This window comes from Lampetra planeri, chromosome 3 (assembly GCF_965212315.1).
Source record: "Lampetra planeri chromosome 3, kcLamPlan1.2.h2, whole genome shotgun sequence".
In the NCBI taxonomy this organism is placed as follows: Eukaryota; Metazoa; Chordata; class Hyperoartia; order Petromyzontiformes; family Petromyzontidae; genus Lampetra; species Lampetra planeri.
In genome coordinates this window covers 18,355,040-18,368,582 of record NC_136109.1, presented here as the reverse complement: position 1 = coordinate 18,368,582, position 13,543 = coordinate 18,355,040, and the positions used below count along the sequence as shown (strand labels likewise).

At 48.2% G+C, this 13,543-nt stretch overlaps 1 protein-coding gene across 1 annotated transcript in view; it reads left to right on the top strand.

The window, feature by feature from the left end:
* Positions 1 to 13,543, top strand: part of USP24 (ubiquitin specific peptidase 24) — a 58,197-nt gene that overhangs the window by 29,530 nt on the left and 15,124 nt on the right. The window contains exons 40-56 of the mRNA XM_078622477.1: positions 13 to 130; positions 788 to 932; positions 1,661 to 1,780; positions 2,532 to 2,660; positions 3,778 to 3,876; positions 4,255 to 4,337; positions 4,740 to 4,881; positions 5,312 to 5,431; positions 5,834 to 6,138; positions 6,706 to 6,833; positions 7,190 to 7,656; positions 8,351 to 8,446; positions 10,433 to 10,536; positions 10,882 to 10,995; positions 11,607 to 11,706; positions 12,654 to 12,773; positions 13,193 to 13,282. Coding sequence (XP_078478603.1) covers positions 13 to 130; positions 788 to 932; positions 1,661 to 1,780; positions 2,532 to 2,660; positions 3,778 to 3,876; positions 4,255 to 4,337; positions 4,740 to 4,881; positions 5,312 to 5,431; positions 5,834 to 6,138; positions 6,706 to 6,833; positions 7,190 to 7,656; positions 8,351 to 8,446; positions 10,433 to 10,536; positions 10,882 to 10,995; positions 11,607 to 11,706; positions 12,654 to 12,773; positions 13,193 to 13,282 — 2,480 coding nt within the window. The remainder of the gene's footprint in view (positions 1 to 12; positions 131 to 787; positions 933 to 1,660; positions 1,781 to 2,531; positions 2,661 to 3,777; positions 3,877 to 4,254; positions 4,338 to 4,739; positions 4,882 to 5,311; positions 5,432 to 5,833; positions 6,139 to 6,705; positions 6,834 to 7,189; positions 7,657 to 8,350; positions 8,447 to 10,432; positions 10,537 to 10,881; positions 10,996 to 11,606; positions 11,707 to 12,653; positions 12,774 to 13,192; positions 13,283 to 13,543) is intronic.

Below are 13,543 nucleotides of genomic sequence, written 5' to 3'. Positions count from 1 at the left end.
CTTGCTCCCTAGGTCCCCACCTCATTCGTCAACTCTTGGAGACGTTCCTCTTCCCCGCGGCGAAAATCATTGAGACGACGCAGAAGGAGGAAGCGGCGGGCCCACCCTCGCAGCACAACTTCAACCCCAGGCAGGGGCAGCACTGCACCTTGCCCTCTGAACTTACATTCCCCATCTTGAAACCTTAGTTTTAGGATCTTGAGTATGGATGTGTATGCCTTCGCTTTGATAATATATTTCATGAGCCTATGGCCAAAGCACTCAGAATGTGCTCAATCTCATTTTAAATCAGATGCTTGGCATGGTTGAACCTGGATGGGACTTGAGTTGGTGACCAACCATGTCTGCAACAGGTGTCGGACTACGTTGTCGACAGCAGAGGGCAGTGCATTAAAACCTCATTGTTGTACTTGCATCTCTGCTCAGACATCTATGTGCACCCTGCCTTTAGTAACCTGCACTGACAGGTGAAGTATCCTCAAACTACCGACACGGCATTTTAAGGTCCTCATCTAGCAGTGGATTGACATTGGTCTATACATGCATATGTCCCATTATACCCGGGAACCTTGACCTTTGAACCTGTGGTTCAATATGGAGCCATTTTCCTTGAATCTTTGACCCTTGAATGTGAGCCCTGAATCCTAAGCTCTAATGTAACATCAACACGCCCCAACTTTAACATGATGGTTATTCCTTTACTCTGACCTTCAGCCTATCTTTAGCCCTTGTCCTGGCCAGGAGGTTTACCTATGTCCCCTTCTCCCGTGTGTCTCTTTGTGTGTAGGTGCTGCTCGCCAGAAAGCCGCCTCGCTGCCTGTGAGGTTCTGGTCACTCTCGCCGACAGCAGCCTCCATAACCTGCAGCTGTTATGCTCCGAGCTGCTGTCTCTGCACCACCAAGTGGAGCCGTCGCTCGCCAAGGAGTTCGAGGTAGGGTCCTGATCGGCTCTCGCAGCAGCAACGACGTAATCAACGTGAACAACGATAAATAAAAACGGCAGCAACATCTTCATTATCAGTTGCAGCAACAGAAGCAACGATTCTGATATCAGTATCAGAATCTTAATTATCATCATCATCGGCAGAAACATCTTAATTATTGCCATCAGGAGCAGCAGCATCATTAGTAGCAGCAGACATATCAGTAGCATCTTTATTATGCATTTCTGCTAAATTACCCTTCAAATGTGGGAGAATACGTATGCACAGTATTCACTCAGTCACACTTCGATGTAGACACACAAGCCAGGCACATGGACAGTTACGGTTTTGCTCGCTCCACTCCTTCCTAATTTCCCTTGCCCGTGTCTTCATCACACTGCTTAAGCCAAGGTGTTATTATTAGGATTATCATGAAATGGCAACACTATGATATAGCATGCGCTTACACGGTCCATGATAATCCTTGCCAGCGACCACCACCACAGCTTGCCTACTGACCCAGCCTCTTTAGAGCTGTCCACCGAGCCCTCCGCTAACCTCTGCACTATGCAGGAGGCATGGGAGGCTGGATATCACTCGGCAAATGTCACCCTGGCCCATGCAAGGCTGTGTCATGTGCCCTGGCTTCCAACGGTTGTGCATCATTCACGCCTTGTCCTTGTAGGCAGTGTCACTCACACCCGTGTGTTTGTTGTGTCTTGGTGGGTGTTTTTCAGTACCTTCCGCCTGTGGATGGTCGCTCCGAGTCCGGATTTGTGGGTCTCAGAAACGGGGGAGCAACGTGCTACATGAACGCCGTGTTCCAGCAGCTCTACATGCATCCCGGCCTACCCGAGGTAGCCCCGCACACTCGCCCTCCTGGCCCTTACCGTGAACAAAAGCTCGAACATTAGCATCAGCATTATTACTAGCGCTGTTACTAGCCGTGATGCTAATGCTGTCACTGGTGTTAGCCCTCATTACATTAACCCCAAAACCCACACTAACCCTAATACCCAAACTCCAACAAGAAAGTAGTGCTAGCCTTTGCCCTGACCCAAACACCGTCACTAGCACGTATATATGTCTGTGCTTGTGTGTGTGTCAGCATGTGTGTCTGCATGTAGTGTCGAGGTTAGTGGGCTGCGCAACGAACCCGGTGACACGAGTTCCATTGCTGCTCACGGCTAACACCAGTGATCATTATCTGAACTAGTCCTGGGCCTCCCATAGGTCGACTCAGCCTCAAATGAGTACCTGCAATTTGTAAACATGGTGTAAACATGCTCACAAAGATGGCCGGGATGGTGCTGGCCTCCCATCCCCTCGTGTGCTGTGCCGGCCTTCATAGGTGCTCGCTAACAGCACTTATCCTTAGTCTTTTAAGTCTATACGAGGGATCGTTGTGTCAGCGTGTGTCTGCATGTGTCTGAAAACTGGAGCACAGGCGGTGCATCTGAGTCATTTCAGTCGGTTAACTTGTAATATGTCTGTTCTGTGACCTGCCTTACACACTTCACGTGGCATTGGTGCATTTGGCTGGGCCCAAGCGCCGTGGTGATGTCACTGTCACTTCGTGACTGCTGTTGTGTCTGCATGTGTTTCTAGGCCATTCTGGCTGTGGAGGGGGATGATGCGGAGAACCCAGATGAGAGCGTCTTCTATCAAGTGCAGTGTCTCTTTGGACACCTCATGGAGAGCAAACTGCAGTACTACGTGCCACAGACATTCTGGAAGGTGATGCATACATACATACACGCATACACACAATTTGAAATGCACAGATCCACTGTGTAACCATTAACAGACTGGTGAGGCAAGTGCTGTTCGTGAGCACTTATGAAGGCTTGCACAGGACATGAGGGGGTGGTTGGCCAATACCACGCCCAGCCACCTTTGCTCCCTAGTGCTGATGTTTACACAGTGCATCAGGTATTCCTTTGAGGTTGAGTCGACCTTGGGGAGGTCCAGAATAGGTTCAGACATTTGTCAACGATGTTGGGTGAAAGCGGGGAATCATACTTGGGTTGCCGGATTCGTAGTGCAGCGCGCTAATCACCACACTACCGCTCCAACTACCTACACACACACATCATGTGTAGATGTAGATGATCATAATGTTGATTGTATTGATTGACCAAGTCATTCATGTAAATTACAATTATATTCTAGAAGTGCAACAAACTTGAATTTGGTGGTGTGCAGGGGCTGCACCTTTACATTTTAACATTTTGAGATAATTATAAACATTGCAATCAGATATTATAAGATACAATGTTTGAAAATGTTATATATTGTGGTAACATTTTGAAATGCTCTCACGATTCACTGCCATGGATTATGAATACTTCAACAACAAGAACAGCCACCATTCGCCACTAAGTGGCGGTGACATCGCCACTCTGCTTGTGCCAGGCCACGTTAAGTGTCAAAGGCTCACTGACAGGAGGTTACGGGACAGCCCCAGGTACCATGGGTTGACTGATTGAGATTACTGGCAGATGCACCACCTTTGCCCCCTGCTATGCCAACTTGCTGCATTTTAGCAGCCGCTCTGCTCGTCGTTGTGAGCGTCGCTCTTCTGCCCTCTGTTGTTGTTGGAGGGCGACTGGTCAAAGCCTGACTTGAAACTTTCATGACTACAGGAATTCATATTCTTTGGTTCTTTCGGTAAAGTCATGTAGATAGAAAGAAAAAATTATAATAAAAGTACTTTTCTTTTTCTATCTACGTACTCTATACCGAAAAAAAACAAAGAATATGGTCAAAGCCTGTTAATACTTACATACATTCACCTAAATGTACATGAATCATGTGTGTATGTATGTGTGTGCGTATTTCCTGGTCTTCCCAGATCTTCAGGCTCTGGAACCGGCCCCTGATGGTTCGGGATCAGCAGGATGCTTACGAATTCTTCACCAGCATCATCGACCAAATCGACGAACACCTGAAGGTCAAATTATAATCCTGTCCATTGACTCGACAGCCCTACTACTTGACTCCAACACGTAACATTTACTGTAATTCGTAACACGAACCCGCAACACTTATTCCTAACTCCTAACACTAACCATAACTTCGAACACCAACTTCTAACACGAACCATAATACGTATCCTAACTCGTAACACATACTTCTAACACTGTATCCTAACCTTATCCCTAACTCAACACTAATCCTTACTCGTAACAATAACCACATCATAACTCTTTTCTCCCGGCTCTTGCTACTTAAATTCAGTGAAATGTTAAACTGTTATATATTTTATTGGTAATCATTGTCAATTTAATATGCTATTTTCATTTTTGTTTTTATGCTTTGTGTGCCACAGAAACTGGGAAAGGAACAGATCTTTAAGAACACTTTTCAGGGAGTTTTTTCCGACCAGAAAATCTGCAAGGACTGTCCACACAGGTTCGTCTTACTGCTAGCAGGAACACACAGTGCAGAACCATTCATTCTATTGAATTGCGGCAAAATATGAACACAAATTAAACCTGAGCAGCCAGTGCAATAAAACATGTCCCTTCCCTCTGTGTCTCCTGCCATGCCCCCTTCTTGTTGCTGTGTCTCCCCTTCACCTCCTCCTGTGTCTCCCTTCTCTCTGCACCTCCTTTCTCCACTCTCTTCTCCCCATTTTCTCCTTTATCCTCCCTGTGTTTCCCTACACCCAATGCTCTTCCCTGTAACTCTCTTCTTCTCACTTTGCTTCCTTTATTCCCATGTTTCTCTGCTCATTTGCCTCCTCCCCATGCTCCCGTCCCCCTAATCAACGTCTCTCTGTGTGTTTTCTCCTCCTCGTGTCTCGTGTATCAGGTATGAGAGAGAGGAGCTGTTTGTGGCTCTCGACCTTGGTGTGACTGGCGGCTCGAGTCTTGAGGTTTGCCTTGACCAGTTTGTGAGGGGCGAACTTCTGGAAGGGGACAACTCGTACTACTGTGAGAGGTGCTGCCTCAAGGTGAGATACTGGTCCAGATTATACTTCCCGTATTTGCACTGGCCCAGACTCTGTAGCCAAGCAGCACGTGTGCATCTCGGTACACGCCTCTGCACTTGTGCGCTCATGTCTGTGGCTATACTTGTGTGTGGGTGTGTACGTGTCTACGTGTCTACGTGTGAGGAGCGGTGGTGTAATGGTTAGTGCATTACGCTTTGAACCTGGAAACCAGCATCAATGAAAAATAGCTGAATCAATATTGGCCCTGCTGTTGATTTACTTGGCCTAAAAGCAGTATCTTTTGCAGTGTATAAACATCAGGACTGGGGAGACAAAGGTGGCTGGGAATGGTGTTGGCCACCTCCCCACTAGCCTTTGATGGGTACTTGCTAATAGCACTCGCCCCAGCAGTCTGTCGGCTAAATATGGGGGATCTTTGTCTTTGTTGCAGCGCACGACTGTGAAGCGAATGTGCATCAAGTCCCTGCCAGAGCTGCTCGTGATTCATCTCATGAGGTTCGGATTCGACTGGGACAGCGGCCGCCCCATCAAATATGACGAGCAGATCCGGGTGAGGGTCATTTTCATCAGCGGCAGCATCATCATCATTAGCAGCAGGAGCATTGCCATCATCACGATTCAGGGTGTCACATTTTTTCCTCCTCAATGCACGGTCATGGTTTGATTAACGAATGATTTTTTTAAACAACGTGGTGAATCTAGCAGCCTCTAGTGGCTGGAGTGTTCACGTGAGCTTTGTGCATATACCATATACACATTTTAAAACGCACACAATGCAAATATCAGATCTGCCTCTGGCCGCACTCTCTATATTTCTCCGAACTCAACGACCTCCACCTGCTCATTTACCTCTTAACCTCATCCACCTCCCACCACCTCTCACCACCACCTCCCGAACCTCCTCAAGCCTCCCCTCTCTCCCCGCCCCCCCCCCCGACCCCATACCTCCCAGTTCCCGTTCCTCCTCAACATGGAGCCGTACACGACCGTGGGGCTTGCTCGCCAAGAGAGCAGCAGCAACAACAGCAGCAACAACAGCAGTAACGGCGGCAGTAACGGCGGCAGTAATGGCGGCAGTAACGGCAGTAGTAATGGCAGCAGCAACGGAAGCAATGGCGCGGCATTGAATGGGTCGGCCACGGCGGCGCCGGGCGGGGGAGCCGGCGTGCACGACGATCAGTACGAGCTCGTGGGCGTCGTGGTTCACAGCGGACAAGCGCACGCGGGGCACTACTACAGCTTCATCAAGGAGCGCAGGTGAGAGACTCCATAACGGTGGTATCGCAGACACTGAGGTTGGCAACCTTTGAGGGTTTTAAAGCTCTGGTCTGAATATTTCTCACTTGCTCTGAAGGTGGGGGTTTATAATGGGCCGTGTTGCAGGCATGAAGCTAGCATCACTTAGAGCGTGGGTTTTTGAGGCCTTGTCTATCTTGGATGGTAAATAATGGCTGTGTTGGAGACATTGATTGGCCTGGCAACCAATGACTTCTGGGTTCAGGCACTTTTCTGAGTGTCTCTGTCTCTCTCAGGGGGCTCATAATGGTCATGTCAGAGACATTGAGCTACCATTGCTAAGCACATGGTGTTGTTGAGATGACAATGACGATTATGCAGTTAGATGGTTACCGTGGTTGTGGAGATATTGGTGATGCTCTTTTGTAAATGGTTGTGGTGGCTGTGGAGATGATAAACATGATGATGATGTTGGGTTGATGGATTGTGATGGTAATGCAAAAGATGATGATGATGATGCTGTTTGATTGATGGTTGTTGTTGTTGTTGTACTTAATGGTTGTCTTTGGGTTGTTGTGGTTATGCCAGGCCCGGTCCTGCTCTTGGCCGTTGGTTCCGGTTTAACGACACCCAAGTGGAGGGGTTTGAGATGACGGAAGAGGCCCTGGAATATGAATGCTTTGGCGGAGAGTACAGAACGAAGGTTTACGATCAACGTGAGAATCGTCATCAGCAACAGCATAGTAGCATCACCAGTATCAGTATTATCAGCAGCAGCATTATCACCACCACTGTCACAACCTCAACCACATCACCACCATCACTCTCACCACTATAATTATCATTACCAAAACCACTACCATCGGCCACACCATTACCACCATTGTTGGCATTTCTAGCGTCACCACCCATATCTTCATCACCACTATCACTACCACTGTCAGCACCAACAACACCTCCACTCATGCTACCATCACCATCTTCATCACACTGCCACCGCCAACATTAGCAACATGACAACCATCATCAGCACTTTAATAACTGCCACCACCTGTGCCTCCCGTGTGTTTAGACAACTCTGCGTCGGATCTCCGTCGCCGCTACTGGAATGCCTACATGCTGTTCTACCAACGCACTGGGGCATCTGCTGCTGCTGCCTCTGCTGCTGCTTCGAACGTTTCAACCACCACAGCCACCTCCACTACTGCCATCTCACCTGTATTGCCCAAGAAAAGTCGTGTCAGCACCAGTTCTGGATCTAGCTCTGGCTCTGGATTGGGCTCCAATGCCGTTTCTGACTCCGGTTCCGGACTGGGTGTCACCTCCACCCCTGGCTCCGGTTCTGGATCTGGATCCAGACAGGGGGTGTTTCCGGGTATTGTGGCGGCGACGGCGGCGGCAGCGTCCCCGGATCTGTCCCCGGTCTCGTCCCCGCGCCCGCCTCGGGCTCACGACGGACTCTCCCTGCTCGCCCGCCTCGTGCGGCGCTGGGAGCGCACGGGGATGCTGGGGGAGCGCATGCCGCCCTCCATCTGTCAGGTGCGGGATGCTGTCCCGAATACGAGCCCTCGACACGGCCACTATCCCAGACGCGCACTGATGCTAGCTCGTCTCGCCAAATCACTGACATTAGTGCTGGTCATATCACTGACACTCATGCTGAACATATCACTGACACTAGTACCGACCATATTCCTAACCATAGCCCTAAACATGTGAACATGTTGACATTATTACTGGCCCTGACCCTAGTCATAACCAATAACCATGCTGGATATTAACACAAGCCCACGTTTATTGAGACTAATATGACCAGCCATTACACTGTCACTAGTGCTGACTATCATCCCAATCCTGACCTTAACTATTACACCCCTTCCTAACACCCGAATGCTTGGTCTTATCTGAATACTTACCATAAAATAAACTTGGACACTAACCTGAAATTGAGCACCGATCTGACCCTAACTGTGACCATAACCGTTACCAAAGCCTGACAATAACACAAAGCCTAACAATAACTCGAATCTTCCCATTTTCCCTCGTGTGCCCCCCACCCCCCACCCCTGACTAATCTTAACTTTTTCGCTAAGCCCTGCAGGCCTGACCTTCAACCTCAGGCCGCCGTCTTGGACGCCGTTTTCTTAGTGGCATGTCACTTCATTTGTTGGTGTTGTTGATTATTTTTATCGACTTGGTGACGTGAAGGAATTTTTCTGCTTCATGCTACCAGGCGGTTCTCGAAGAAAACCTGAAGTTCATGAAGAACCGAGAGGTCTACAACCAAAACTACTTCAAATTCATCCGAGCGCTGGCGTCCATCAATGTCGTGAGTTTTGAGACAAAAAGGTGGAAATTCCACATTCCTATGGCAGTGGCCAGTCTTTCTCCATTGGTCATAAACCACTGCTGTTGACTTGCTTACACTAATTAGCATTACCCATTCTCTATGCCCCAGAGAGGATGATGATGGTTGACGGTGATTTAAGACTGTACAGCGTGGCTGTGTGCAGGAGCTGCATGGATCATTGACATCGCAGGATTGTAACAGGTGGTGACGGATTGGGGAGGTCTTCGTTCAGCAGGAAATAGATCATGGCTGGTTATAATGATGATGCTGTGATAATTAAGTCCCTCCCTGGTTTTAAAGTAATGCAAGACTTCAATACTGTTCATACCTTTTCATCCCAACTTGAAAATTTCTCCATACTTTTTTCCCAAAATGTCTCGAGTAACTTTTCCAAGGGCAGTTTTTATCCTTACCTTGAGCTCTTCCACATTTCCTGGCTTCTTGTTGTGACTCTGGACTTGGACATCCGGTCACCACTTCAAATGTTGTTTCGTGACCCTGAAGTCGTGGCACAGCAGTTTGCATCGCAAACGCCACCGCTTTCTGTATGTGCTGTGAAATAAGGGGGCCAGTGCCCAAAATGTCACCTTTTTATATTTTATTTTTTTCATTTTAAGGCCACTCAATGTTACTGACAAATGTGCGGAGGTTTTTTTTCTTTACTCTTTGTCATCCATGGCTCGTAACATTAGCTAACATGGGGTCTATCTTTATTCTAAAATAATACTGGATATTTATATTGATCTTGATTTGAAGCTTTTTCGTGACTGCAGGAATCCATACTCGTTGGTTCTTTCGGTAAAGTCACGTAGGTATTTTATTTTATACCTACGTGACTTTACCGAAAGAACCAAAGAGTTTATATTGATATTACATTTACCTATACGCATTCTTCTTTTACCAGGGAGGAACTTTACCTTTACCTTGTACTGAACAGATCATGTGCAGCACTCTGTGTTTATCCAGCAGTTGATTGAAAATGGCTGTTACATTATTTAAAGCCTTTGTGTGATAATGCGTGATTCATTTTTACCTGATCAGAAGTACAGAACATACGTGTTGATCTATCACTAATATTGCAGTAGAGAGTCAAGGATCCAAGCTAACTGGGATTTTAGGTAGGTTGGCTTTACGAAGTCTCGTGTGGGAGCCGCCAGCCATTGTTAAGGTGTTGCATTGTGATCTGATTAAGCCAGTGAATGCCACATGAACATGTTTCCCACATTACATGGATCCCTGCATCACACTCATGCCACATGAGGAATGTGCATCACATCCAACCCCTAGACACTGAACCAATAAGCATGATCTTCAGCATAAAGATAAATATCCCCCGTATGGCCTTAACAGACTATAGGAGCAAGAGCACCTATGAAGGCCGGCACTTGACACGAGGAGGTGGGTGGCCAGCACCACGCCCGGCCGCCTTTGTCTCCTCAGTGGCGATGTTTACACACCGCACTCGGTACTAATTTGAGGCTGAGTCGACCTAGAGGAAGCCCAAGACCGGTTCAGTTAATCGTCACTGGTGTTGGCCGTGAGCGGGAATCGAACTTGTGTCTGTCACCAGGTTCCTAGCGCAATGCGCTAACCGCTGCACCACCGCTCCACAGCACAACCTCCACCACCCTAGCACACCAACAGACTACGCCTGCTTTCCTAAAACCAGGTTCTTTTTGTATTGGAGGTTCGATTATGACGTTTAGGACCACTGCGGTGGTGGCACAGTAGTTCGCACACTACACTTTTAACCTGTATGACCTTAGTTTGTTTTCTGGACACGGCTAACATCACTCGCTGATATCCAAACCAGTCCTGGGCCTCCTTTTCCCCTTCGTGAAGCTGCACTGACTCGCGTGATGATTGACGCGATGTGGGGAAGCCTTCACCCAGCAGTGGATTGACAAGGGCTGTGAAAATTTAGGACCAGTGTTTTGATTGAGACTCGGCTCCTGTGTTATTCAGAATAAGAGCAAGCACACGGACTTTGAGGAGATGGCTACCGTGAGTCTGCGTTTGGCCGTGAACTTTCTCTTCAACACCTTCCTTCGCACCAAGAAGAAGCTCTGGTGAGACCTGTGCAAACCTCGTCAACGCTCAACCTCGTTTCATCTTCTCAAACGCCTCGCTCATGTGCACGATGTCCTTAACCGTCTCCTACACCTCAACTGCCTTATCCATTCCTTTATTAACGATGGTGTTGATGGTTCTATCGATGATGATGATGATGATAAAATAAAAATGTTGCTGCTGCTGATGGTTCTGCTGCTGAGGCTGCATGGCAATGACGATGCTGTTGATACTGCTGATTATTACTTAAATTGCTTAAGTTGACGGTGGTGATGATGTTATTGCTGATACTGATGTTGATGGTGATGATGATAAGTGTGGTGGTGGTGGTGGTGGTGATGCAGGGAGGATGTTGATGAGTGGATGATGCTGGTCGGGTCTCTGCTCTGCCGTTCGAGTCGGGCCTGCGAATGGCTCCTGGAGACGATAAGGAGCACAGAGGGACATGAGACGATACGGTACAACCACAACCCTGACAACCACCACAGCTATCACAACAACCACAACCACCACAGCTTCCACAACCACAACCACCACAGCTTCCACAACCATGACAACCAGCACAGCTATCACAACCACCACAAAAAGAAGCACCCCAACTACCACCACCACAACTACCACAACTGTCATCACCACAACTACCTTAAACCACTGCCACTACCGCCACCATCATCACAACCACCATCGTCATTATAACAGCACAACCGCATCGCAGCTACCACAACCACCACAACTACAACACCTCTCACCACCTCTACCAATATTACAACACCACAGCTCCATCACAACTTTCACCACAGCCACCAACAACTGCAAAACCACAAACACTACCTCCCCTATCAAAATAGCAACTACCACCACCACCAGCATCATCTGAACCACCTATGACCGCCTTCACCACAACAACCCTTATCATTATTACCACCAAAATAATTCCCACCAATGCCATGACCACCACAACCATGTCCCATCCCCTGACCTCAAACCAGTTTTCCCTTTGACCCCAGACATCTAGGTTGTTTATGCGTCACTCTTGACCCCTGAACTTTGACTCTGACCTCTGACCCAGGCTGCTGTTGCTCGAGTGCGGCGTTCGTGAGGTCAGGAGTCACACGGCAACCATTCTCGACAAGACCCTGGAGGGAGGACTCCAGCACACAGACAGCCAGGTGATGGGTTCATAATGGCCATGTCGGACGGAGACACTTAGCCTGCATCACTGAGATATTTGGTTCAAGGCATGGGTCTAGGTGAGTGCGTGTGTTTCTCTTGGGGCGGGGGAGGGCAGGTTCATGTTGGCCGTGCCAGAGTCACTGAACCAGCAATGCTGAGATCATGGGTTCAAGACCTCGAACTCATCATCACTGTCAGAGAGTTCAATACGGTCGTGCCAGGTTCGTAATGGTCATGTCGGAGACACTTGGCCAGCATCACTGAGATATTTGGTTCAAGGCATGGGTCTAGGTGAGTGCGTGTGTTTCTCTTGGGGGGGGGAGGGCGGGTTCATGTTGGCCGTGCCAGAGTCACTGAACCAGCAATGCTGAGATCATGGGTTCAAGACCTCGAACTCGTCATCACTGTCGGAGAGTTCAATACGGTCGTGCCAGGTTCGTAATGGCCATGTCAGAGACACCGTTGCATTGCTCGCCATGAAAGGCTTTTCTCCATAATTTGCAGTAGCCATCTTACCGATTGTGCAACCGCCATTGATGAAACGTCACTTTTGTCTGCCTTGGCGAGATGGCCAGCCAATCACGGAACGGAGAGGGTGCATGTCCTGCTTTCATTCTCCGTGTATCGTGGTGGCATACACAAGCAGGCAAACTGGACTTGTTTTGACTTCATAAGCCTCATCAGCCGGCGTGTTTAGCAAATGCTACTGGTTTGTAGGTGTGAAAGGCAGGAGCTCTCCACAGACACTGGTGTTTGTTCAGTGAACTACAGCAACATTTTTTTTTTCTTCTTGGTTCTTTCGGTAAAGTCATGTAGAAGGGAAGTAATAAAATAATAAAAATAAAACATAATAAAATTACAGCAACATTGTACACACATCCATTATGCATTGTCCTAGTGGACTGTGGATAAAAAAAACTCACGCTTGTCATCACTGTGTCAGGTTGTGCAGGGATTGAAGAAGCTGGTGGATTCCTTACTGGACCTCCTGGACAAAGATGTCATGGAGAACTGTAAAAACTGTGCCCAGTATTTCCGACTCCTGGAGTCCTTCGCTCGCAGGGTAAGAATTCGTTAAAAATCCAAAATTCTGGTCCCAAAACCAGTTTCCTGAAGCCAAGTCTCAAGACGTCCCTGAAACCCAGTCACCTGGAGTCTCGATAACTACTTTAAACATGAAATTCGATTTCTTGAAGCTGAGACTCAATCAAAGCTTGTTTCTTTAAATCTGATCTCAATCCAGACAATGATTCGAAAACATAGCCTCCTAAACTCCCTTTGTATTCTCATTTGCTCCCATGCCTCCCCAAACTTCCCTTTGTTTCCCAAAGTCCTCCCATGTATTCCCATGTGTCCCCTTGGTTTCCCATCCTTCTTTATGTCCCAGTGCTACTCAACATCTCCTCTTGCCTTCCTATGCCTTCTGTGTTCCCACGTGTCCCTACGAATCCTCATGGCGCTCCTTGTCACCTTGTTTCTCAGGGTCCAGCCCCCTGCCAGCTCCTGCTGGATCTCTCTGCATTCCGGCGCCTCATCTCATTCCTGTTGGGACCTGGACCTCAACCAAACCAGGTGCACAGTGCCAGATCTACCCCTACTACTAACACATCCCCATCCTTAACCTTACCACTAACACAGTCCCATCTATACCCCTACCACTAACACAGCCCACCAAAGACAAAAACCCTCCATATAGCATTAATAGACTGAGCAAGCGTTGTTAACGAGCACCTATGAAAGCCAGCACAGCAGGGTGGGTGGCCAGCACCACGCACCAGGTATTCATTTTGAGGCTGAATCGACCTAGGGGAGGCCCAGGGACCGGTTCAGATA